This window comes from Neomonachus schauinslandi, chromosome 5 (genome assembly GCF_002201575.2).
Source record: "Neomonachus schauinslandi chromosome 5, ASM220157v2, whole genome shotgun sequence".
Taxonomy (NCBI): domain Eukaryota; kingdom Metazoa; phylum Chordata; class Mammalia; order Carnivora; family Phocidae; genus Neomonachus; species Neomonachus schauinslandi.
Window position 1 is genome coordinate 75,416,097 of NC_058407.1, and position 26,188 is coordinate 75,442,284.

A 26,188-nucleotide genomic window follows, 5' to 3' on the forward strand; every position below is an offset into this window, starting at 1 on the left:
TACCTCATAACCTGTTACATTGCCCTCTTTTATTTTCTTCTTAGTACTTAACATTCTGTGTAATATCTGGTTTGTTTATTGCTTGTCTCCATCAATTAGAACATAAAAACATCAGGGACCTTCTCTTATTTGCTGCTGTACCTAAAGCATCTTAAATAGTACCTAGTATCTAGTCAATAGCCAATAATTATTAAACATGAATGAATGAACAATGCCTTGATTTCTCTCTTTCCCTCACTTCCAATCCTTCAGCAAGTCTATTGGTTCAACCTTCAAAATATATCCAAATTTGACTACTCTGACCATCCCTGGGGCTTTCATCAGTAAGTGTGCTGGTTGAAGTGTCTCACCCTCCTGTTTACCTAGTAATAATCTCTTTACTCCTCTTCCTGTTTTCGTTGATTCCATGTTTATTGAGGTGCATGCAGGGCACTGGGCTGCCCTCATGAACCTATAGTCTAGTGAGGGAGCTGGGTAATGAGTAATGACACAGGTCATTATTGCATAAGAAATAAGAGATGCAGAGGGTGGGTATGGTGGTGGGGCAGGTGGAAACCTGCAGTCCTCACTCCAACTGCACAGAAGACCAGGCAAAAGACAAGGAGCCACTCCTCTGTTTTCTGTGCGGTGGAGGTGGGGTTTATTTAGTATTAGGGTTGGGAGCATTTTCTTCGTGTATATAAGGAAAGATTAGGCAGATCCTTGCATATGTTCTTCCCCTCAAATGACATTAAAAACGAAAATAATCCTTCAGTCTAGAATGGGTACACTTGTCATACCTCTCCTCTCACATAATGAGGTGGGAGGGATCAGCCAGCCCCATCTGACAGATCAAGAAATTAAGACTCAGCAAGAAGCCACTTCCCTAGGGTTGTGCACCTCTTCAGCAGTAAGGCCACAAGTAGACCATACGCCTTTCACTCAGAAGCAGTTCACATTACAGCTCACTGAGCACCCAGCCCAAGTCTCCCCAGAATAGGGACTCAATAAACAGGAGTTATTCCCCCAACTCTGGGGTCCTCTGAGAGGCCCTCCTGTTAGAGATAGGGAAACTGAGAAGTAACTTGCAAAGAATAGCAGCAGAGAGGCTGACCTGCCCCAGGAGCTCTGATTCTAATCATAATTATGGCCAATAGTTATGGAGTACTTCCTATATGCTAAATCCTATTCCAAACCCCTTAACACACACTATTTTTTTCCATCCCCCAGCAACCTTATAAGGTTATATGATACAAGTCTACAATTCCTTATCTTAATTTGGAAGCCCAAAAGACTGAAAACCAACAGTCTTTTCCTGTATTTGCTGCCAAATGCTTCTGGTGGCAAAATTTGTCTTGAACAGATGTGAGGCTCTTTAGATTACTTATAATGTTTTTTTTTTATTTTATTTTATTATTATGTCATGTTAGTCACCACACATTACATCATTAGTTTTTGATGTAGTATTCCATGATTCATTGTTTGCGTATAACACCCAGTGCTCCACGCAGAACGTACCCTCTTTAATACCCATCACCAGGCTGACCCATCCCCCCACCCCCTCCCCTCTAGAACCCTCAGTTTGTTTCTCAGAGTCCATAGTGTCTCATGGTTCGTCTCCCCCTCCGATTTTCCCCCCTTCATTTTTCCCTTCCTACTGTCTTTTTTTTTTTTAACATATAATGTATTATTTGTTTCAGAGGTACAGGTCTGCGATTCATCAGTCTTAGGTTACTTATAATGTTTTTTATTTATAAATTTTAAAAATCAGGAAAAAAGGTATGAATATCCATACATTTATTAGTTTACTATTGCTGTATAACAATATTACTACAAACTTAGTGACTTAAACCAACAGACATTTACTATCTCTAAGTTTCTTTTCTTTTTTTTTAAGATTTTATTTATTTATTTGTCAGAAAGAGAGAGAAAGAGCAAGCGCACAAGCAGGGGGAACAGCAGGAGAGGGAGAAGCAGGCTCCCAGCTGAGCAAGGAGCCCGATGTGGGACTCGATCCCAGGACCCTGGGATCATGACCTGAGCCGAAGGCATCTGAGCCACCCAGGCGTCCCTATCTCTAAGTCCAAACCAGGTCCTCTGCTTAGGGTCTCACAAGGCTTCAATCAAGGTGTTAGCTGGGGCTGCAGTCTCCCCTGGGTTCAAATGGGGAAAGATCCACTTCCAAGCTCACTCATGTTATTGGCAGAATTCAGTTCCTTGAGGTGATAGGACTGAGGGCTTCAGTTCGGTTTTTGTTTTTGTGTGTGTGTGTTTTGTTTTGTTTGCTGCCTGTCAGCCAGAGGCTGCCCTCAGCTCTTAGAGGCTGCCCATCCATATTCATTGCTGTGTGGCATCCCCTACCACGGTCATTTGCTTCCTCAAAGCCAGCAAGAATGAAGGGTAGGAGGAAGAAAGACTGAGACTCCAGCAAGATGGATACTACAATCGTATGTGACATAATCACATAATCATGTGCATATAATCACAGACATCCTATTATCTTTACCAAATTTTCAGTTAGAAGCAAGTACAAGTCTTGCCCATACTTGAAGGGACAGGATCACATAAGGGAGTGAACACCAGGAAGTGGGAATTGTGGGACCACTTTAAGAGTCTGTCCACCATAATATTTTCAATGCAGAAATATTAATGTTTGATTTGCCCTAGAGCCCCATGGGGGTGTCTCATGGTATCTGGTATTCACATCATGATAGCATTCTAAGACCCTGAAATTTAGAAATTCTCAGACACATTGTCCTCATGGATTTTGGATAAGATACTGTATTACTACCCTTATTTTACAAGTGAAGAAATTGAATTACCGAAGAGTTAAGTGACTCAGTCCAAGGAAAGCTCACTTCCATGTGTTTCTCCTCTACTCTCAATATTCCACTGCTATATAACTTCCTCAACTTATTATGGGGTTACATCCTGACAAAGCTATGGTGAGTTGAAAATGTCATGAGTCGAAGATGCATTTAATACACCTAACTTACCGAACATCATAGCTTGGCCGAGCCTGCCTTAAACATGCCCAGAACCCTTACGTTAGCCTATAGATGGGCAAAATCATCTAACACAAAGCCTATTCTATAATAAAGTGTTGAATATCTATGTAATTTATTGAACACTGTGCTGAAAGTGAAAAACAGAATGGCTGATTGTAAGTTTATCAGTTGTTTACCTTTGTAATCGTGGGCTGACTGGGAGCTGTGGCCCATCGCCACTTTCCAGCATCACAAAAGAGATGGTGTCACATACTGCTAGCCCGGGAAAAGGACAAAATTCAAAACTTGAGGTACAGTTTCTACTGAATGCATATTGCTTTCACACCACCATAATGTCAAAAAATCATAAATTGAACCATTTTAAGTTGGGGACCATCTGTACACTACTTCATTTCTGACACCAGATGTCTGGGTTATCTACACATCAGGCAATTCTGCAGCACCAGCTGGGTGTCCTACAATTTAACTCAGTTCTGACACTATCTACCTGGAGACAGCACCAGATCCCACAGGTTAAAGGCTCACAAATCCCCTCCCACACTCACATCTGATGCCAATCACAAGTCCAGGTTGTCACCTATGCTTCTGACCTACTGGCTCTAAAATGGAAATTCCTGGGCGCCTGGGTGGCTCAGTTGGTTAAGCGACTGCCTTCGGCTCAGGTCAGGATCCTGGAGTCCCGGGATCGAGTCCCGCATCGGGCTCCCTGCTTAGTGGGAAGCCTGCTTCTCCCTCTGACCCTCCCCCCTCTCATGTGCTCTCTCTCTCTCTCATTCTCTCTGTCTCAAATAAATAAATAAAATCTTTAAAAAAAAAAAAAAGGAAATTCCCATGAACCCCCTCTTGGGTTCAATTACTTTGGTAGAGCAGCTCACAGAACTCAGGAAAACATTTTACTTACTAGATTACCAATTTATCATAAAAGAATATAACTCAGAATAGCCAGATGTAAGAAACGCATAGGGTAAGTTTTGGGAGAAGGAGCATGGAGCTTCCATGTTCTCTCTGGGGTGCACCACCTTCCCCAAATCTCCATGTGTTCACCAATCCAGAAGCTCTCCAAACCTGTTCTTTTGAGTTTTTATGGAGGTTTCATATGCAGGCATGACTGGCTAAATCACTGGCCATTGGTGATTGATTTAACCTCCAGCCCCTCTCCCCTCCCGAGATGGAGGGTGGCATTGAAAGTTCCAACCTTCTAATCAGGTTAGTTCCCCTGGCAACTAGCCCCCATCCTTACGGGCTTTCCAAAAGTCACTGCATTAACATAAATTCAGGTGTGGTCGAAAGGGGCTTGTTATGAATAACATGACATATTCCTTTCACTTTTAAGGCTCTGGAGCTATTTCAGGAACCAAGGAGAAAAGACCAAATACTATAACAAACAAAAGCTGCTCCCATTGCTCTTAGGAAATTCCAAGAGTTTTAAGAGCTCTGTACCAGAAGCAAGATGAAGACCATATATATATATATACACACACACACACGTGTGTGTGTGTGTGTATATATATGTATTTTATTATAAATCACATATTTTATCTATATATGTATATATGTATTGTATTATTATAAATCACAAACATATATATCAAATATATATTTTTATTATTATTATAAATCACAATATTACACTCACCTTAGGCAAAAATAAGGGTTCAGACTCTGAGGGTAGAGCCCAAGCTCTTAGCCACATGCAGGCTCCATGGTTCTGAGATTTAAGAGTCTCAGGTTCTGAGACTCATCACCACCATGACAGCAACCCAGGATTAAAATCTTCAGAGTCCCAGGCATGAAGGTCCTATGAATGCACGTGCTGCTTACTACCACCACAGTTCTTCTCTTTCCCTGGGGCTCCTTCCACCTGCTCCTTCCATCCTTCCAACTTTAGCAAGCACATTTTCTGCTTCAGAGCCTTTCTCTTCCATCTCCAGATCTCTGCGTGGTTAGCTCCTTTTATGCTTCAAGTCTGTTAAATTAATTAAACAAGGAGGCCATTAGATTGAGGTAGCTCTAATGCTATAGTGGCCAACATGTGCAAACCAAAATCTAAGCCTATAAATGGCTCAAGGTTCCAATATCAAAATGCTAAGGATAACCAATCACAAAAAGCCAACTAGACTTCAATATATGGCCAATCAAATACTTTCCTTTCTCTGCTTCTGCACTTGGTGTATATAAGTCTTTCCCCTGAATTCTGTTAGCTCAGTGATCATAGCTACATTTGGTTTGGCAGCACCTAATTCCAATCAATTTTTGCTCGAATAAACTTAAAATTGTTTATCTTTTAACAATTCTGAGCAAAAATGCTACAGCCTTAAAGATGTCTTCCTTGACCACCAGAGCAAAACTAATCCCTCTCTTTGTCTCTCCGCCTCCTCCCTTTCTCCTTAGTACCCCTTTGTCCACCATCCTATCTTGTTCTTATAGTCCTTATCTCCACATATTTTTTTGTTTGTATGCTTGTTTTCTCGCTCTCACACTAAAATGTAAACTCCAAGAGGACATGTTTATTTATTGATACATCCTGTCTGGCACGTTATAGGCATTAAATACTTATTTGAATAACTGTTATTAATGGATTTTTAAAGTCTATCCAACAGAAATGCCAGGCATTTGATTCCACTGCACATGACCAATGAATGTGAGTTAGGAATTGCATAACTTTATAAAAATAAAAATAACCAATGAAGCTAACTAGAAAAAGACAGGGCTTAAGCTGTCATTGCTCAGACTCTCAAAATCTTGATGAAAGACCACAATTGCCATCCCTCTCAGTTATAAAACTATAATAATTACTACTTTGGCTCAGACCGAGTTCTTACTCTTTTTTTTTTTAAGATTTTATTTATTTATTTGACAGAGAGCGAAAGAGGGAACACAAGCAGGGGGAGTGGGAGAGGGAGAAACAGGTCTCCTGCAGAGCAGGGAGCCCAATGAGAGGCTCGATCCCAGGACCCTGAGATCATGACCTGAGCCGAAGGCAGACGCTTAACGACTGAGTCACCCAGGCACCCCGCTGAGCTATTACTCTTATTAATTTTCAAAATGTTCATGATATTTAATTATTTTATCTAAAAACCAGTGGCTTATGAATTGGTTATTTTCCACTCTATCCTTCTCTACTTTGGGCTTTAAGAGGCTGATTTTTATGGACTGCACAAACTGGGATTTCTTTACCTCTAACTTCTGGGTGGGTTGAAACTCTAAGCAGAGGCACCAGGAAATCAAAAAGGGATGGAGAATGGGTTTAGAATATTTATTCTTCCAGGATCCCTCCCAGCTGGGTTGCCACAGGTGGACTATGTTCCTTTACTGACCCAAAAGCCATAGCTCCTTCTAGGTGGCCTCACCTACGGCCACTCTCTCCTGGTTTTGGTAACTGTTCCCTTCCCAGCTTTCAGGACTAGGAGAGGTAAGGGCTTCCTGCTATTGCTAGTCTAAGGGTATTAAACCACCCTTACCCCTGCTTTCCTTTAATTCTGCCCACACCTTTATAAACAGCCTCTTTATTAATATCTCCTTGCCTAACCTGTTTGAACTTGCCCAGCTATTTCCTGCAACAATCCTGAGTCATACATTTTATGCCTCAAATTAAATCAAGGGTTTAATCAATGGAAAATTTTAACAATGCACAAGAATTCATGAGCATGGGCACTGTTTTTTCCAATTTGGAGTAAGACATGATATGAGATATAAAAAGAAATTAAATAAAAAGAACGTGTTATTTTCACATTGAAACGAATTAAGGACATTCCCACTTGGAAATAACCCACACATAGTAGGATAATAGTCACTCATTTGGCTTCTCTTTATTCTGTTTGTTTTCAGCCCCCTTCAGAGTTATAACCTAAAGATTAGGTTTAGAAAATGTACTGGACATGGGATTGGTAAATATATTCTAGTCCCATCTTTGCTCAGAAATCTTGAGAAATCAGTGAACTTTTCTGAAACACAGTTGCCTAAACTGCAAAATTAAGATGTTGGAATAAATCATAGCTAAGATATCCTTTAGTTTTAAATCTCCGATAACTGTATTTTATGATTATCAAGAACTATCAAGAGTTTTTATTTTAAACGTTGTAGGGGCAACCATATAGTATTGTTTAAGAACCCAGCTCTGCAGCCTGTTTGGCTTCAAATCCCAGCTCTACCACTGACTAGCCACATGAACTTGGGCATGTTTCTTAATATCTTTGGGCCTCAGTTTCCTTGTCTGGAAAATGGGTATGATAACAGTAAAAATATCTATCAGTGAGGGTTTCTTTAACAGTTAAATGAGTTAGAAGTTGTAAGATACTCACTGTGTGCAAGGTATTATTCTAACTACTCTATAAGTGTTCACAATTATCCTTGATGCTGTTAACAGAAAATTTTCCACAATTTACTGATCTAGTAGGTTTTATTCAGCAATTCATAAATGGAGCAACATCTCGTCTAGCAGATAGAAAAGAGCTCTAAAGAGCCATACAAGGCAAGAAATGTTTACAGACCAAAGTGAGAAGGAACAAGGAAGTTATACTCGGCATTTGCTGATTGGTTAAAGCAGGATTACTTCCCTATATGGAGCAAAGGAGAGTCTTAGAGCCAGAGCAGATGACTTGTGCTGGGCAGGCAAGCACTGATTGGTTAGCCAAGGCCTGCTTTTTCTGGAACAGCCAAGCATAGAAACTTAAATTCCAGTTTGCTGATGTGGGCTTAGCATAAGTGGTTCCATCTTGCACCTAGTCTGGACACTAACCATACCCAAATGAAATGATTTGGGGTCAGTAGTAGATGATAATGTATAGGTTATACTGAGCTGAAAATTAATATTAGAAGAGCAATTGCTGGGGCGCCCGGGTGGCTCAGTTGGTTAAGCATCTGACTCTTGATTTCGGCTCAGGTCATGATCTTGGGGTCCTGGGATCGTACCCCGTGTCAGGCTCCACACTTAGCAGAGAGTCTGCTTGGGATTCTCTCTCTCTCTCTCCCTCTGCCCCCCAAGTCCCTGCTCACTCACACGCACTCTCACTCTCTCTCTCAAATAAATAAATAAATCTCAAAAAAAAAAAAAAAGAAGAGAAATTGCTATTTTGAATCTAAATATAAGCAGTATGGTTTAAAAGTGAAGAACCGGGCACCTGGGTGGCTCAGTTGGTTAAGCGACTGCCTTCGGCTCAGGTCATGATCCTGGAGTCCCAGGATCGAGTCCCGCATCGGGCTCCCTGCTCAGCAGGGAGTCTGCTTCTCCCTCTGACCCTCCCCCCTCTCATGCTCTCTCTCTCTCTCTCTCTCTCATTCTCTCTCTCAAATAAATAAATAAATAAATTTAAAAAAAATAAAAGTGAAGAACCTAACTCATAGCCTGTTCTTATATTTTGAGATATGACATGTAAAGATGATCTGAACAATTTATTGCTATCTACTTGTACACACGCACATTCTTAATAAATGACCCAAGATTCATTACACACACACACTCACATAGTTGACCTAGGGGGCCCAAACCGCTACACAGTCGAAAATCCACATATAACTTTTGACTCCTCCAAAACTTAATTATTAATAGTCTACTGTTAAGTAAGCCTTACCAAAACATAAAGTCAACACATATTTTGTATGTTATATATATTTCATACTATTTTCTTACAATAAAGTAAGCTAGAGAGAAGAAAATCATAAAAGATAGGGCGCCTGGGTGGCTCAGTTGGTTAAGTGACTGCCTTCAGCTCAGGTCATGATCCCAGGGTCCTGGGATCAAGCCCCGCATCGGGCTTGCTGCTCGGTGGGAAGCCTGCTTCTCCCTCTCCAACTCCCCCTGCTTGTATTACCTCTCTCGCTGTCTCTCTCTCTCTGCCAAGTAAATAAATAAAATCTTTAAAAAAAGAAAGAAAATCATAAGAGGAAATACATTTGCAGTACTGTACTAAAAAAAATCCATATAAGTAGACCTGGCAGTTCAAACCCATTTTGCCCAAGGGTCAATTTTGTGTGTGTATATATATACACATACATATACATATATTGCATAAGATATACTTCATCATTTTATCTGTAGACATTTATTATGTATTTTTCTACACATACACAAACACGCTAGGAATAAATAGCATGATTTAAGGTAAGTAATGTTGCTTATTTTTCTTATATAACCTGCCCAGAAAAACAAACTATAAGTTTTTTTTATATGGTAGCTAGGATAGGAAATGGAGGAGGTTCCGAGCTAGAGGAAACTACAATAAAGTGGGTACAGCAAGCAAAGAGGGGAGAATGGGAACACGACATCTTGCCCTTAGCCTGGCGCTGTCCACAAACCACTTACCATGCACCAGAAAAGACTTTTATTCCCAATAACCTTGCATTCCAAGATAAACCATGAATAACAGGAAACTCCTAAAAGCATTGACTAACAGGAAATCCTGAAAGCTTTGCCTCTTGAGATAAGCCACAAAAATAAGAACATCCTGTTTTCCTTACAAAAAGACAGGAACATCTTGTTCTTATCCAATCTGAACTGTCAGCTGCCATATCTGAGCTATAAATATCTGCCATATCATCAGAGCTATAAATGCCTCCTCTTCTACGGGATGAGCCACTACTTCTGAACTGCGAGCGAAAATGTTTTCCTAAAAGGCAAAATAGGTAAAGGGGATGAAGGGGTACAAACCTGCAGTTACAAAAGAAATAAGCCACAGGGATGAAAAGTACTGCATAGAGAATATAGTCGATAATATTATCACTTGGTATGGTGACAGATGGTAACTATACTTTATCATGATGAGCATTTCATAATATATGTAACTGTCGAATCACCATGTTGTACACCTGAAACTAATATATCATATGTCAACTGTACTTGGATATTTTTAAAAGTTTCCCGGTGTTCACATTTGTCTCTGAATTTTATTTTGACAAAGTTACTGAATAGTCACTAGCTGAAACTGATTTTCTTGGGAAGTCCTGCATACACCAAGGCCGGCTTCATGGGTGGACCACTGGTGCTGTTAAACCAAGGTCCTGCCTTGGTTTTATGCTCTGCTATCACCATCTTGAAAAATCTAATAACTTTTTGAAAGGGGGCTTTGCAAGTTATATTGATGATCTTAGATGTGCCATAAACCTCTCTCCTGAACACCCAAATAAAGTAGAAACAGCATGGTCTTTGGAATCTGACAGACCTCACGTTCATCTATAAGATAGCATATTTCAGACTCGATTGATGACTACATGAGATCCTGTTAAGTATTTACCATGTTTGACACCTAGAACGTCCATAAATAACAGTTCTGAGTTATCCCATTTTACCTTCCACAAAGTAGAGCTATACACTTTTACAATCTCCTTTCCTTCTCAATATGAGTCTTAATAGAAACAGCAATTCATTTGAACAAGTATGTATTGTAAATGAGAGTTGGGCTATTTGTGTGTTCATTTCCTTACTTCCCATTCATTCCCGACATTACAATCAGACTGCATCCTCCATCACCACCTCAAAGACCCTTGGTGACCTTCTTCTGGCTAAACCACCTTCAGGTGTTATCTTACTTGATTTCTCTTCAGCATGTGACAGTTTGGGTCATGATTATCTTCTGTAGCACCCCACTGGTTTTTTTCCCTACCTCTTTGGCTGTTTCTTCTCAGTGTCAATTGCTGTTCTCAGCTACCTCTCCAAGGATTTGTTCTCACTCTATGTACCTCTGACCCGCCCACAAGCTCTCTCCAAAATAAATGAATCTTTGAAGAAAAAAAAAATAGTCCTAAGAATTGTGATATCATGTACACATCTTTGACCTTTAAAATAATTGGCTAGAGGGGTACCTGGGTGGCTCAGTTGGTTAAGCGTCTGCCTTCCGCTCAGGTCATGATCCCAGGACCCTGGGATCAAGCCCCATGTCAGGCTCTCTGCTTAGCGGGGAGCTTGCTTCTCCCTCTCCCTCTGCCTGCTTGTGTTCTCCCTCTCTCTGTCAAATAAATGAATAAAATCTTTTAAAAAAATAAATAAAAATTTAAAAATAAAATAATTGGCTAGAAATAACTAGGACTTTGTCATCTTATCTCATCATAATTTTCTTAAAAAAAAAAAAAAACAGTTGTGATGACTTCCTTTGACTACTGAGAAGAATACTGGCACCCAAAGCTGAACATCTCATAATAATGGGGCAATGGCCTATATTTTCCTTGAAGAATCAAGTAATCAGTGGGAAGACCCAGATGGACAGCTGTGCAGCACTCAACAGATAGGAAGGACTATGAAGTCCTACCCTTATCTGCTCTGTCAAGCTCCCACATGGTCTTCCAAGGTCTAAATGGCTCCCAGAACAGCAGAGGATTCTTCTAAATTACGGTTATCAATAAGTAAATGCATGCATTATCACTGCTATTCAATCTCTTCTTTAAAAGCAATCCAGCACAATTTGCAGATCTATAGCTCCATGCCTACATTTTTCCATAGATACCTCAAAAGCCACATGTCCAACAATACTTTCCTTCTCTCTTCAGAAAACTCTTGCAATCCTCTCAGCTCAATAAATGGCACCACCATATGCCACCCAATTCTCCGAACCCAAAGCCTAAAAGTTCATCTTGACTCTTCACTTTCCCTCACCCCCACCAATCTCTAAATCCTATCAGTTCAACTTCCATTACCTCTTGAATCTGTTTATCCATTCCACTGTTACTACTTTAGCTCAGGCTATCATCAAAGGACTCCTATCTGGTCTCCACCTGTGACCTCTACAGTTCTTTGAATACTTCACAGCTAGAGTTCTTTCTAAATCTCATTTTTCCTATGCATGCCCTGTCCTTGCTTAAAACCTATGACTCCACCCAAAGTCCTCCAGACAAAGCCTAAATTGTTTAACACAGATCATTAGGCCCCATTTTAGCTTTCTGATCAGAAGAGGACAGACCTACCACCAGCCGGCCAAATCCAGCCCACTGCTCATTTTTGTAGTTTGCAACGTAAAGTTTTAAATGGTTGAAAAACCAAAATATGAATATTTCATGACAATGAAAACTACATGAAATTCAAACTTCAATAAGAAAACTTTACTGGAACACAGCTCCACTCATTCATATTGTCTATGGCTTCTTTTGAGCTACAAGTTGAGTAGTTGTGACCAAGACAGTATGGCCCACAAAACTCTACAATCTTTACTATCTGGCCCTCCATACAAAGTTTGCCAACTCCTGCTCTACATTCATCTCTCACCACTCTCCATTGTAGCCACCACCCTGAATTGTCTGCAGTCCCTAACAGACCACAGTTTTCTCTCTGAACTGCTCCCCCAACTCCTCCATCGGTGCTCGCATAGCATTAACTTCATCTTAGCATTTAACAATTTAATTGTCCTTCTACTGGTCTGGTGCATGTGTTCACCACTGAATCCTCAGCACCAGCACTCTCTCTACCCTCCTTCAGTGCTTGATAAATGTGTATTGCCTGGATAAGCAGCATCCTGAAAAGAACAAAACTGGCTTCCAACTTTCAGCTTATAAAAGGAAGACAGACACATAAACAACAAATCAATCCACAAGGAAGAACGAAAAACACTAAAAAATAGCCGGCACTCTGCAGCATAACCAGAGAAAGAATTCCACCTGGGAAAGGGTGCCCCTTCTTTAGAATCCTTTCTGATTTGAACAGATGCCCCTCCCCCCATGATGAAATTCTTACTGAGCTTTTTTGTTGGCATGTAGTGTCCTCATCTGTAAAATAAGGCTAAATAATCACGACTTCACAGGATTAAATGAATGTAGTTAATTGAGAGCACGTAGCTCAGTACGTGCTTCAGAGAAAATGCTCGGTAAACAGCGGTCACTCCTGGTTGCTCTAAAACGCTCCGTTTCACGTTAATGGAGTCCATTTCCAAGGGAGTCTCCAGTACGTGTCGCCAAATGCACGGACCAGCATCAAATACGTCCCTGCAGTAAGAGCAGCGGCTTCTAAGCAGAGAGCCGAGGGAGGTGTGCCCAGCTAGGCTGCGCGCGGGGCTTCAACTCCTGGGAAACCGCCCGTAAACGGAGCCCGCGAGGTGGCGGAACTACAACTCCCGTCGCGCCTCACCGAGTTTAGGGCTACTCTACATTTTATCACCTCCCTTCTCTTCTTTCCCTCCGTAGTCCCGAGCGTGGCTGCGTCCCGGTCACCGGAAGAAGCCGTGTGACGTCACGAGGGCCTACGCGTCGCGCGGGGGCAGGAGTTGACGGACGGTCTCTGGCTCCGTTTGGGCGGCCCTGGGACCACGGAAGAGGCTCTCCTGGGCGGCCGCGATGCCTAGCTCGCGGCGGGTCAGTCAGCTTCTGGATCTGTGAGTCCACCCGGTCCCCGCCTCCCCTTCGCCCCGCCCCAGCCGAGCCCTGTGCTTGCTCTCCCTCCCCGCCCCTTCCCAGCTCTGGACCTCTGAAGAGGGCCCCGCTGGTGTTTCTGTTTCTGAGTTCCTGATTTGTTGTCTCCTCTTAGAGGACAATTGTGTCAAGTGGGCTGCTAGGCAGGTTTGCCCCGCTGTCCGCCGTGAGCGCCCCCAGATGGGTGTCCGAACTCTCAGTCAGCCTTGACAACTTGATGCCCAGGCAATTCCTGGCAGTGGCCTGTTTCTGACGGGAGCTGAAAGCCTTGGTAGAACAAAACACTAGATGTGGCTCTCAGAAGCCTTCAGCAAAGTTCCACCTGGGATAGATACTGATTCTTCGAGGCAGCACGGCTCCTTGATTGCTTGATTGCGATTACAGGGTTCAGCTCCCAGTCCCATTCACCAGCTGTGTGACCGTGGAGAGTAATTTAACCTCTGTGCCTGAGTTCTTGACCTATCAAATTAGTGTAACAACGGTACCTATCTCATAGAGTTATAGTGAGGAATAAATTTAACATATGTAAAGTCCTTAGAAGGATGCCTAGTGTCAAAAGAAATTTCAAGGAGCTTTATTTTCGTGAGGGAGAAACGAGAATCCCAGAGGCATGTGTTTGCAAGATGGCTTATAAACTGAGAATGACTAGGTTTGTTTAACCTTTACAGTGATTGGTTATTACAATGATTGGTACCACAATTTAAAGAACTGCAAGGGATTGGGTAAAAGTAATTGTCTTACACTATTTTAGGGAGATGATTTAAGTTTTGTTTATGATTATCAGAGGGATTTACAAGAAATAACTTGTTAAATTTCACTTACATTCATGAAATAAACCAGATTATGTTTACTTATATGATCTAACTGGTTTGGTCTGCTTAGGGGATTTTCAAGCGTGGTCTCCATTTTATTTTATCTAAAAAATTACCCCCTTTTGGTCATTCCCTCAGCAAGCTGAAAGTGTGAGCCAATATGCTATTACTCTCGCTACCACTGTTGATGTAGTCTTTGGGTTGTATGGTCATGTAGTTGTCATTACAAACAGTTGCATAGTCATTGTAGGCATGGGCAGTAGGATTATTGAGTTCTTTGAGTTGTGTAATCCTGATGGATATCATTTGGTGTGTGAGTGGCTGCTGAAAGGCATTTAAAACTCTTGAGAGGATACAGTGCACTAGTGTTAGAAGGTGGGGGAGGTACAGTAAAATATCCTCCACACCAAGTAGGCACTTGGAAAGCCAAAAATGAAGCAAGCCACTCCATAGTGTTTACACAGACTTTATTCAATGTAACCTACTGACAAGGGGGAGCCAGTGGATAAATGATCCAGGTGCTATGCAGCTATTCTCCACCCAGTCCAAACCTTAAGCTACAGCTTTTATAGAGCAAGGGGCATTGTGGTGCAGTCAAGGGGGGGTTATCTAAAGTGGCGCCATCTGTGCACCAGTCATCTCTCCTGGTTATCTAAAGTGGCGCCTTATATGCACCAGTCATCTCTCCTAGTTATCTGGAGTGTGCCTTCTGTACACCACTTGAGGGAAGATCAGAGTAAGCCTTCCCGCATTCTGGTCAGGGCATACATTAACGTCCAAGTGGCCTGGAACACGTAGCCCTGAGGGAGGTCATTGCATGAGCATAAACAAAATGGAGGGCCAAAGATGGAGTCAGTGTTGTTGGCACTCCTACAACTAGCAAGGTTAATATGATGACTATGAGGGAAGTAACAGACAAGGATTGAAAAATTTCTGGAAGCAGAGATTCCCAGGAGCCAAGATTTAACCAACTAAATAAATCAGTGAAAGAAGTATCACGTATTTGATGAAAGAGTGACATCTGATCTTTAAGATCTTTTAAATTGGGGGTAATTAGTCCTAATTTATTAACATGGAAATTTTTTTTTTTAACCAGTTGGAGCATATGCATCTCCTTATTAAGTGGTTAGAGTGTCTAAGGCTGTGCAATTATCTAATATAACTCTGGCTAGAGAGTTTATAGATTTTTGCTGTAATTGTAGGGATTTTGCAGAAGAGATCTCTCTGAGGTGATTTAAAAGCAGTCTTTTGTTGGTGTCTTTTCCAATAAACTAAGTCTCTAAGTTCTAATGTCTTTTTTTGGAATGGATCACAGAAAGCTTCTTAGACCTGGTGGAAAGTAAGTTTTTTAATATTATATTAGTGCCTCACACTGTTGAATCATGTTATGATTACTTAGGATAAACATGATGATGTCTTATTTCAGGAGTGTTATAGGAGAGCTTCCATCTAAGTTGGGCCCCTATACGGTGTGAGCAAACAGGCATTTCTATGAAAACAAAAGAAGGATAAAAATTAATCATTGGAGCAAATTACAAACTCAGTTTCTGAGTCTGAAGAGCAGCCAGTCAAGAAAATTTCTAGATTTGAGCTCAAAACATCTTTAGATAGTGGAGTGAGGATGGCAGTTTCAATCTGTTGGATTTTCCTGGTTTGCAGTTTGAATGACTTTGATGATGTCATTGGGTGTTCTGGTGAACTGAGTGGCCCGTATAGAAATAAGCACTAAGGTTGTCTGTACATGATCTCTTGTGGTGATATCTCTGAGATTTATATCAAGTTGTCTGGCTTTAGGTTGTAGGGCTTGGGTTAAAGGGCAATTTTAGTTTTTATTCCAAGTCAGAATGGTGAGAGAAAATTGGAAATGTTAGTTTGGAAAGCTGTAGCCAGGTGCTGGAGGAAACTGGAAGAATTCAGGACCAGTTGAGTTTACAGATAGATAACAAAACCTCAAAGATAATGAACAGGACTAGAATCTGATAAGGGGTATACTATAGTTTTCTATTGAAACATAACTTTTCTCTCTTATAGTCACTTCGTGGTTTTTTTTGTTTTTTGTTTTTATTTTATTTATTTATTTGATAGAGAGAGGCACAGTGAGAGAGGGAACACAAGCAGGGGGAATGGGAGAGGGAGAAGCAGGCTTCCTGTTGAGCAGGGAGCCCGATGCGGTGCTCGATCCCAGAACCCTGAGATCATGACCTGAGCCGAAGGCAGACGCTTAACGACTGAGCCACCCAGGTGCCCCTAGTCACTTCGTTTTTACCAAAGATAATCACAATATAATTGTAAAATAAGTTTAGTCTCATTAAGTTCAGCTTGTTATTTATATAAGTGCAGCAGAATAGTGATTTTATGCATATGTTCAAATATGATATTCCAGTCCAAGCTTTGGTAACTCAAAGGGTTTTATTGGCTCCACAAATCAACCTTAGCTTCTTAAAAACCATCTGGTAATTAGAAATCTCGGATTAGATGTTTAAACACCTCTTGAGGCCAAGAAGCCAAGCCAAGGGCTTGTCCAATTGTGTCCTGTTACAAAGAGAATAAATTCTTGTTGAATTTATGCAAATACCTATACTGCCATGAAAATAAGTACACTCAATAAGGGTTTTTTGTTGTTGTTTTGTTTTGTTTTGAATTCTGAAGGGATCAGGTAGGAAGAAAAAGATAAATGTTTAATCTTTGTTTACAAAAGTTTACCAAATTGTTATAAGTTACATAGTGGCTTCATAGGAGAAAAGGGGTTCTTTAAATTTGGAGAGTAAAACAGTAAAGAACGAAAAATGTTGCAGTGTCATAAAAATTATAATCATCTCCATGAGTTTAGTCCCATGTAATCAATTCTTGTTTTCTTGCTCTTGGGTTAGCAGTTTTATGGATCAATCAGTTTCTCCATAGCATGCTAGAAATTCTTACCTAGTTAAGTCGTATGATCTTAAAATTATCAGAAACTTCTAGAGTATATGTCAGTGTCTTTTCTATGAATCTCCTTGAAAACAAAGCATTCTGGCCTGTAGTTGATTATAAATGTTTTCATAGAAGAATTAAGTGTAAAACAACTGTCTGTGAATGACAAAAGACTTAAAGACAGCCTTAAAGAGTTCACTGTAAAAAAAAAAAAAAAAAAGATGTGATTGACAGGTAAGTTTGGCTATTCCTGTGGCATACAACATTTAAAAATAACTGATAACATTATATCAGGGCATATCAGATTCCTAGGAGTTCTATGCAATTTCTGGAACACTTATATTAATAACATATATCCATACAAATACAGTCTAAGAAGATTAAGCATCCCCTTTACTTGATAATGTTTCCCATGCAATTTAACATTTGAGAAATTTATAATTCAATGTCTCCATTTTTATAAGGAGAGAAAAAAAAAACAGATCTTCCAGGGAGCCTTGGGAATACCCCAAAATTAGTTCGAAGTCAAAAAGACCTCATTTAGAATTTGATTTTGGGAAGTTTGTAAAAAATGTCAAAAGGTTTCAGTCACTTGATTAGGGGCGCCTGAGGGGCACAGTCAGTTAAGCCTCCGACTCTTTGATTTCGGCTCAGGTCATGATCTCAGGGTCGAGCGATTGACCCCATATCGGGCTCTGTGCTGGGCATGGAGCCTGCTTAAGATTCTCCCTCTCCCTCTCCCCCTCCTCCTCTCTCTCAAAACAAAACAAAACACCACTTAATTAAATAAGATCACAGGTCATTGTGAAATAATACTTAGTTACCTATTCAACCAAAGTAACAAAAAGACTTCACAAGCAAATATAGAAAGTACATAGTTGTTAAAAATACATTAACTCTCGCTCAAAAAAAAAAAAAATACATTAGCTCTGGGGCGCCTGGGTGGCTCAGTCATTAAGCATCTGCCTTGGGCTCAGGTCATGATCAAGCGCCGCATTGGGCTCCCTGTCCGCAGGAAGCCTGCTTATCCCTCTCCCACTCACACTGCTTGTGTTCCCTCTCTCGCTGTGTCTCTCTCTGTCAAATAAATAAAATCTTAAAAAAAAAAAAATTACCTTAGCTCTTTTAATATTGAAAAGATTGTTTTCCTAAGCAATCAAAAACCTGATAAAGACAAAGTGAAACACAGGAAATTATTTTCGTAAGACATTGAATCTTTGTTTCCTAGACAAAATACACAAAAGGTAAAGAAAAACCTTTCATAATCTCTGATTAAGAGCAGACTAACAATCTAAGAAACTTTGTCCTTTTAACAGAGAGAAAATTAAACTGTGGTTTTGTATTAGTGTATTATTCAACTCAGTTTTGGAAAATTTTATAAATAAATCCATTTAATTTTAGCTAACTTTGACCATGCAGCATGGAATTTCTTCACAAGCCTTCTGCAACTTTCTGTATCCATTTAGATTTTTGTTTTATTCCTTTTTTCTTTCTCATTCTGGGATAACCATTTTACTTTAGGACAGGATTACTCTTTTTCCTTAATAAGAACACATCCTATATTCTTTGCATACTCTTCCTATAAAAAACGCATCCTATTCTCCTCTCATACTTTGTATACATAGTTGTTTTCTTTTCCTCTTGTTTTAGTAGGCTTATTTTTATATATGGATTATAAATTTTAACTGTTAGTAATCTTTATTTTCCAATGAAAACTAGGAAGAAGGCAGTTGTAAACATCTGGCATACATCAGCATCTTGTCGTAGATTAGCAAATTTATGAACACTTAATTATAAGAAAGTATATTTTTTAGAGACATGTGCTTCTTCATAGTACATTTTTTTAATGTGGCAAAAGGCATGTTTAAAAATAGATCCAAGTATTTTTTATCTCTTTATAAAAATTAAGCTGCCAAAAGTAAATAAACTTTTTTTTTTTTTAAGATTTTATTTATTTGACAGAGACACAGCGAGAGAGGGAACACAAGCAGGGGGAGTGGGAGAGGGAGAAGCAGGCTTCCTGCCAAGCAGGGAGCCTGATGTGGGGCTCGATCCTGAGCCGAAGGCAGACGCTTAACAAATGAGCCATCCAGGCACCCCAAAAGTAAATAAACTTAAACATATATTTAGCAATTAATGTTTCAATATATTATCTATTTGGAAATTATCTACATTTCATTTCATTCATCTACATTAGATGAATATACATCATCTTATTTAATCTTAAAATATTTGTTTTTAATAATTATGCTTGGATTAAATATTAAATACCTAACTAACATCTTTGTTTTTTCTTGCTTACAAATTTTGTAACAAAGATAGCATCAGCTTATTTGACTAGTAAACCCAGGTAGGAAAGATTGTATATTGGCATTATGTTTAATGTTGACTACTAAGAAGACATGCCTGTTTTAATTACATCAACACATTTAAACTATTTGCAAAATGCATTGAAGATTATCCCAGATCTTATGAACTTGAAAAGCATTTGGGTTAGTTTCTATATTTCTGAGAGTTTTAAGAATACTTAACTTATTTAAGTACTTATATTTCTTTAAGCCAATTAAATAGAGCTCTTTTTGAAAATCACATATGCATAACATACATACATAGACACATATACATTAATATATAGACAGTTGTAAACAGAGATTTTATAGCTTTCATTTAAAAATTTTAGCTGTGTGTCAGGTACAGTAATACAAAACTCAAAAGAATAGCTGGACCCAAATTGTGTTTCTGGCAGATAGAATAATTTAAGGTTATCTGCTCAGATGATTTAAGCTTTTTACCACAACTTTTTTATTTGTGTGCTGTAAGAATTCTTTAGAGAAGCTATTTTTGGAGTTATTTTGTCTTTTTAACACTTTGGCATACCAACTAATGAATGCATTTATTGTCTTTAAGTAATTTGTGATCCTCTTTTTTAAAAGGTGCCCCTAAGGTGAGCTATTTTATCTAAGTTAAGGATTTTCCCAAAATGGTCACTGCTGTTCCAATTATTCTTTGTAAAGTTCACCCATTTTTCCAAAAAGGCATAAGATCCTAGTCTGAGTTTTGGACCAGGTAGAACCCATCTTTGCCTTAGATTCCCTAGGAAATCTTAATTATCAGGGGTACTGTTTTTCAACGGCTGTTCCAAAACAGAGAATATCACACATTTACCCCTCTTTTGAACAGAATAGCGTGACTTACTGAAAACCTTCAACAAAGGTTGCTTAGTAAAACCAGAAAGGTCAACACAAAGGGAGTAGAGTTTGAATCTGAGAAAGACTTACCCTGGAATTCCATGGTTGGTAAGAAAGCAGTGTGCAATGGGCTTCATGGGTGTTGGCACCTGGTTACTCACTGGCCTTGGGGCTGAGCTGGGGTCATCTTTGGATCCCACTTCTGACACCAAAAACTGTCAAAATAAAATTCAGAGAGTTTTACTTGATATGAATATTTTACTGAGTGAGAAACAAATTGTTAGCAAACAGGGAGACTTCAAACCAGAAGTGGTTAGAATCTCAGAGGCATGTAATTACAGGATGGCTTATAAAGTGAGAATGAGAAAGTTGTTTAATCTTTACAACGATTGGTTATTTACAAGAGGAATTTACACAATATGAAGTTTCCTTAAAAAGTTAAAAATAAGATTACTGTATGATCCAATAATTTCACTACTGGGTATTTACCCAAAGAATACAAAAACACTAATTCAAAAAGATATATATACCCCTATGTTTATTTTTTTCTTCCTTTTTTTTAATTAACATATAATGTATTACTTGTTTCAGGGGTACAGTTTTGTGTACCCCTATGTGTATATTGCAGCATTATTTTCAATAGCCAAATTATGGAAGCAACCCAAGTGTCCATTGATAGATGAATGGATAAAGAAGATGTGAAACACACACATACATGCTCGTGCATGCACACACACACTGGGATATTATTCAGCCATAAAAAAAAAATGAAATCTTGCCATTTGCAACAAGATGGATGGAGCTAGAGAATGTAATGCTAAGTGAAATAAGTCAGTCAGAGAATGACAAATACCATATGATTTCACTCATACATGGAATTTAAGACACAAAACAAATGAGCAAAGGAAAAAGAGAGAGACAAACCAAGCAACAGATTCTTAAATATAGAGAACAAACTTATGGTTACCAGAGGGGCGGTGGGTTGTGGAGGGAGATGGGTAATAAGTGAAGGGGATTAAAGAGTACACTTATCATGATGAGCACTGAGTAATGTATAGAATTATTGAATCACTACATTGTACACCTGAAACTAATATAACACTGTTAAGTATACTGGAATTAATTTTTTTTTTAAATGGGAGTTTGTAAATGGCAGGGGATTGGTTAAAAGTGATTCTCTTATACTACTTTAGGAATATGATTTAAGTGTTATTTATCATTATCAGAGACATTTACAAGAAATAACCTAGGTTAAGTTTCTCTTACAATCATGATAGAAGCTAGATTAAGTTTCACTTATGTGACCTAATTGGTTTTGTCTGCTTGAGGGATTTTCAAGCCTGGTCTCCATGTTATTTTATTTTAACACTAGCAAGTAATAAGCACCACTAAGTGTTATTGTTATTAATTATTTCACATGAGATATTGTGCTGGAAGTTGCAGTTACAGTGGCAATTGCTTCTCCAGGAGCTTTCAGTTCATTAATATTACATTAAAAATATTGCCATGTAAAAATTAAGGCTGAGGAGAACAATTATCTTAATATGTTGAGTGCTTTTGAAATCACTGAGATGTAACCTTTACATTATATCTCATAAACTTCTGGCCCTCAGTCCACAGTCACATGTTTTGGGGTTTTTTTAAAGATTTTATTTATTTGAGATCAACAGAGTGCATGCTCAAGAAAGAGCATGAGCGGGGTGGGGGGTAGGCAGAGGGAAAGGGAGAAGCATTCTCCCCTCTGAGCAGGGAGCCTGATGCAGGGCTCCATCCCAGGACCCTGGGATCATGACCTGAGCTGAAGGGAGATGCTTAACCAACTGAGCCACCCAGCCACCCCCACAGTCACTTTTTATAAGAGAAATCTGTTGATTCTCCTATGTATAACTCAGGCTTGTTTAGAGTCCTGAGAAAAGTATCTTGCTTTCATTCTTGGCTTAAATTTTATGCCTAATCCAAATAGGATTTTCTTTGTCAGTAAAAAGAGTTGGAGAAATAGTTGAGTGCAAGTTAGGAAGACAGACTAAAGCCTAGCTGAATTCCTGTCTTTTAATTCCTGTCTTTATCCTGACACTTCCCTGATGTCTCCATACAAATGATCCTCTGAACTTCTGTGGCCAGAATCAAGTCTTTTATCTCTTCATAGCCACAGTTCCTTATTTTTAGGAGTTGCTCAATATTCAGGTAAGCATGTATTTAAAGTGCACATTTGGCATATGAAACACTATGCTGATGATTGTGGGAAATAACTAGCATAAAGAAGGTACAGTCTTATGGGACTAGCATTAGGCAAATATATAAATAGCTATAATATAAGTAATAATAGCACAAAAGAGGGATTAACAAAGAGTTTTGAAACTTCTGATGAGGAAAAGAATATACAAGACTAGGAGAAGGCTTTGTAAAGGGGGTTGTATTTGAAGATTCATAGCATCTGACAATTGGAAATGGGAGGAAATGCATCCAAGAAGGAGTGGAATAATAAGGGCAAATGCTTGACAAGCAGGAAAGTTAGAAATACGGGAGAAGACCAGAAAACAGTATTTCACCAGAAAGTAGCATTTCAGTTTGGCTGGAGAATACAATATGAATAGCAGAGTAGTATGACATAAAACCATATAATTAGGAGTAGAACTTTGGGGACCAGAATGATATAACAGTGTTTAATTCTGTAGCAATGGGAGCTATAAAAGGTTTTGGAACTGTGCTGGGAGTACAGAGAGATTTGAATTAGGGAGAAGTTGGGAATAAAGAGACACTTAGGAAACTGTTGCAGAATCTTGGAAAGAGGTAAGGAGAGCCCAAACTAGGAGACATGTATGAAGATGTTCATTGCAGAATTCCACTGTGGTGACAGAAAATTGGAATGTCTATCACTGGGAGAGGTGCCATCGAGTATTATGCAGCTGTTAGGGAAGTGAAGAGTAGATTTATATGGATGGAACTTTAAGACATAATGCTGGGGTGACTGGGTGGCTCAGTCCATTAAGCTTCGGACTCTTGGTTTGGGCTCAGGTCATGATCTCACAGGTTGTGGGATCCAGCCCCGCATCCCGACCCCTGTCTGCCCCCCCCCCACACACACACACACAATCAAACCCTCCCACCCACCCCCATCAGGTCCAGAGACCAGCTCCACACTTGATGGCGTGGAGTCTGCTTGAGATTCTCTGTCTCTGCTCCTCTCCCTGCCCACACACATGCACGCACACTCTCCAATGAATAAAATCTTAAAATAAAATATAGTGCTTAGTGAGTTAGCAAGGACGTTAGGTTTGAGGTTGGTGTTGAGGAGAATAACTACCATGACTTCCAGTGCTTTGACAAAACCTCAGATACGAGGCCTTCTGGCCAAGCATCTGTGATTTCATATTGTTGGAGCATTCACTATACCCCTGGGGGTTGCATCTTTCTATAAGTTTGGCTGTGGCCAAATAAAGATAAATAAACAACTTGATAAATAAACCACTAACATAAAATAAATAAAACATAGTGCTTAGTGAAAAAAAGAGCAAACGGAATAACACCTTAAGAAAAATTATCTAGAACTTGGAAATAAAGCAAAAAGATTGGGGTGCCTGAGTGATTCAGTGGTTAAACGTCTGCCTTTGGCTCAGGTCATGATCCCAGAGTCCTGGGATTGAGCCCCATGTCAGGCTCTCAGCTCAGTGGGGAGCCTGCTTCTCCCTCTCCCTCTGCCTGCCACTCTACCTGCTTGTGCTCTCTCTGTCAAATAAATAAATAAAATCTTTTTAAAAAATTAAATAAAGCAAAAAAATGAACACATGACCTTCATTGTCATACTACAGTGTTGTCCCCCATAGGGTCCATATTTGGCTTGAGATTCACATTTCCTAATCCTTTTGGGAAGAGGTATGTTCAGGTTGGCAGCTGGTCAGCAAGCTGTTTCTGGGATGTAACAAGGTAAGGAGCTTGATCGAAAATAACGATCAACTCTTTTACTGAGTGCACTGTTTAGTCCAGAGCATGGGACTTCTCCATGCAGGAAACTGCTTGGTTTACATCCTTGAATCTCCTCACTGACTAGCACTTTGAAGCACTGCCTTAGAGAATTCTTTGGATCTGGGATGTGGTGAATAGTTTTAAATAGAAGGACCAAGGAAAGGGAAAAAGCAAAAATTAAAGTTTTCAGCTTTGTTGACCAGGAAAATGGTGATTAACATTAGATAATCATGGAGAAGTGTCTTATGAGAAAAATGAATCAGAACATCCATTAGAAATATCAAACAGGCAGATAGAAATATGAAAGAGAGATCAAGGATTGAGTCTAAAATTAGGAGTAAATTCCTAACAGATGATAGATGAAGCCATTGCTAAGTTTAAGGGAGAGAATATGGGGAGAGGAAAAGGTGACCAAGGACCAAATTTTATGCAACATTCGTATTATGCCAAAAATGATTTCTTTGTTACATTAATTCACCATATAACTGATGGGTTAAATATAAATAAGTTGTTTCTTTTAACTATAAAATTTGGAGCAATTCCTATCAGATGAGATGTCTATCTCACCCCACCTGCCCACCCCCACCTTTTTTTTTTTTTTTTTTTTTACAGCTTTTGAAGATTTTGTTAAGTTTTAGCTGGCCAGTTTTCATTTTTGTTTTGAGAACTTAGACCACCTGTGTCAACTGATGGGACTGAAAACTGAGATAGCTTATGTCAATATAACTTGCTCCAGGAAATTTTTGCCATCTGTTTATCTAAACAAATGTTTGGTTATTAGGACAAACATTTTGATTATTAAAGCAAACGTTATGTTTATCAGTATAGATTGTTCACCAAGGCCTGCTTTGAGACCCTGTATCCATCAGTCTTACACTATTAGGTCACAAATTTTGCCTAATATTAACCCACTCCCCATCTTGGAGGGAGAAACCTGAATGTACTCTTGCGTAGCTTTCCCCTATTGAGACACTACCAAAACCCTGTTAAATCCTTGCTGTGGAAAATTTAATAAACTTTCTTTGTTTGACCAGATCATGAAGTCTGACTTTTGGATAGACTTCATGAGCCATTTAATAGTTCTCATAGCAGTATTTTTCAAAATACTGAATTTGTTTCTTTCCAAGCTCCCTAATGTTGCTGCTGGAGGGAACTGGAGCAAAAAGAGGAAGGCATTTACTGTGGAGAATACATGGCACAGGCTAGACAGCTGAGTTCAGAGAAGAGGACCCTAAAGGGCCCAGATGAAAAAGACTAGGAAGAGAGATGGAGCAGAAAAAAGGATGGCATTGTGGGGAAAAGGGAAACAGTTGAAATATAGCTGAAATCTGCGTAAAGGAAAATATAAGGGGAATGACTGTCAGTATAGAATCTGATTTTACCCTTCTTATAAGCTATTACATTTTTTAGCCTGGTTTTGTTTTGTGGATGCTGGTAGAACAAAGGTTCTTGGATCAAAGGCACAATGGACTTTATTATTCATTGCACAGCAAGAGTATGAGCATTAGCATGTTTATGTCACTTCCTCTTGACCTCCAAGACACACAGCAGCAACACAAAGGGCTCAGATGGATGCCAACACAAGCAGTGGGTTGCATTCCACAAGAGTAACACAGAGGGCCCAAATGAATGTCTAATCAAGCTGTGAGGTGCATTACAGGAAAGAAACACTGAATTTGGGGACTCTGCCATTGTAGAGTAAGCAGTAAGTGATGTAGAAAAGATGTTAGGATTCAAAGCTGACAGCCAAGAAAGAATTCTTGACATGGCTTTGGTACAAAAAGGTGGTTTTATGAAAGCACGGGGACAGGACCCATGGGCAGAAAGAGCTGCAATGGGGTCATGAGGAGCGGCCCATTATATACTTTCAAGTGGGGAAGGGGTTAGTGATAGCATAAGTCTCTGAGGAATTTTGGAAGCAAGGTTTCCAGGACCTTGAGGGGGCTAGCTATTGTTGGGAAAAAGGTCATTTATTACCATCTAATAAAACCTTAGTCATGAG

The 26,188-nt window shown here is 39.5% G+C and overlaps 1 protein-coding gene across 2 annotated transcripts in view; it reads left to right on the top strand.

Annotated features, from left to right (window-relative positions):
- The first annotated feature begins 13,160 nt into the window (after positions 1–13,160).
- The window catches only part of AMN1 (antagonist of mitotic exit network 1 homolog), a 51,696-nt gene continuing 38,668 nt past the window's right edge, over positions 13,161–26,188 (top strand). For both annotated transcript variants that reach the window (XM_021690655.1, XM_021690654.1), the window contains exon 1: positions 13,161–13,276. In XM_021690655.1, the coding sequence (XP_021546330.1) occupies positions 13,239–13,276 (38 nt within the window). In that variant the 5' untranslated portion in view covers positions 13,161–13,238. The remainder of the gene's footprint in view (positions 13,277–26,188) is intronic.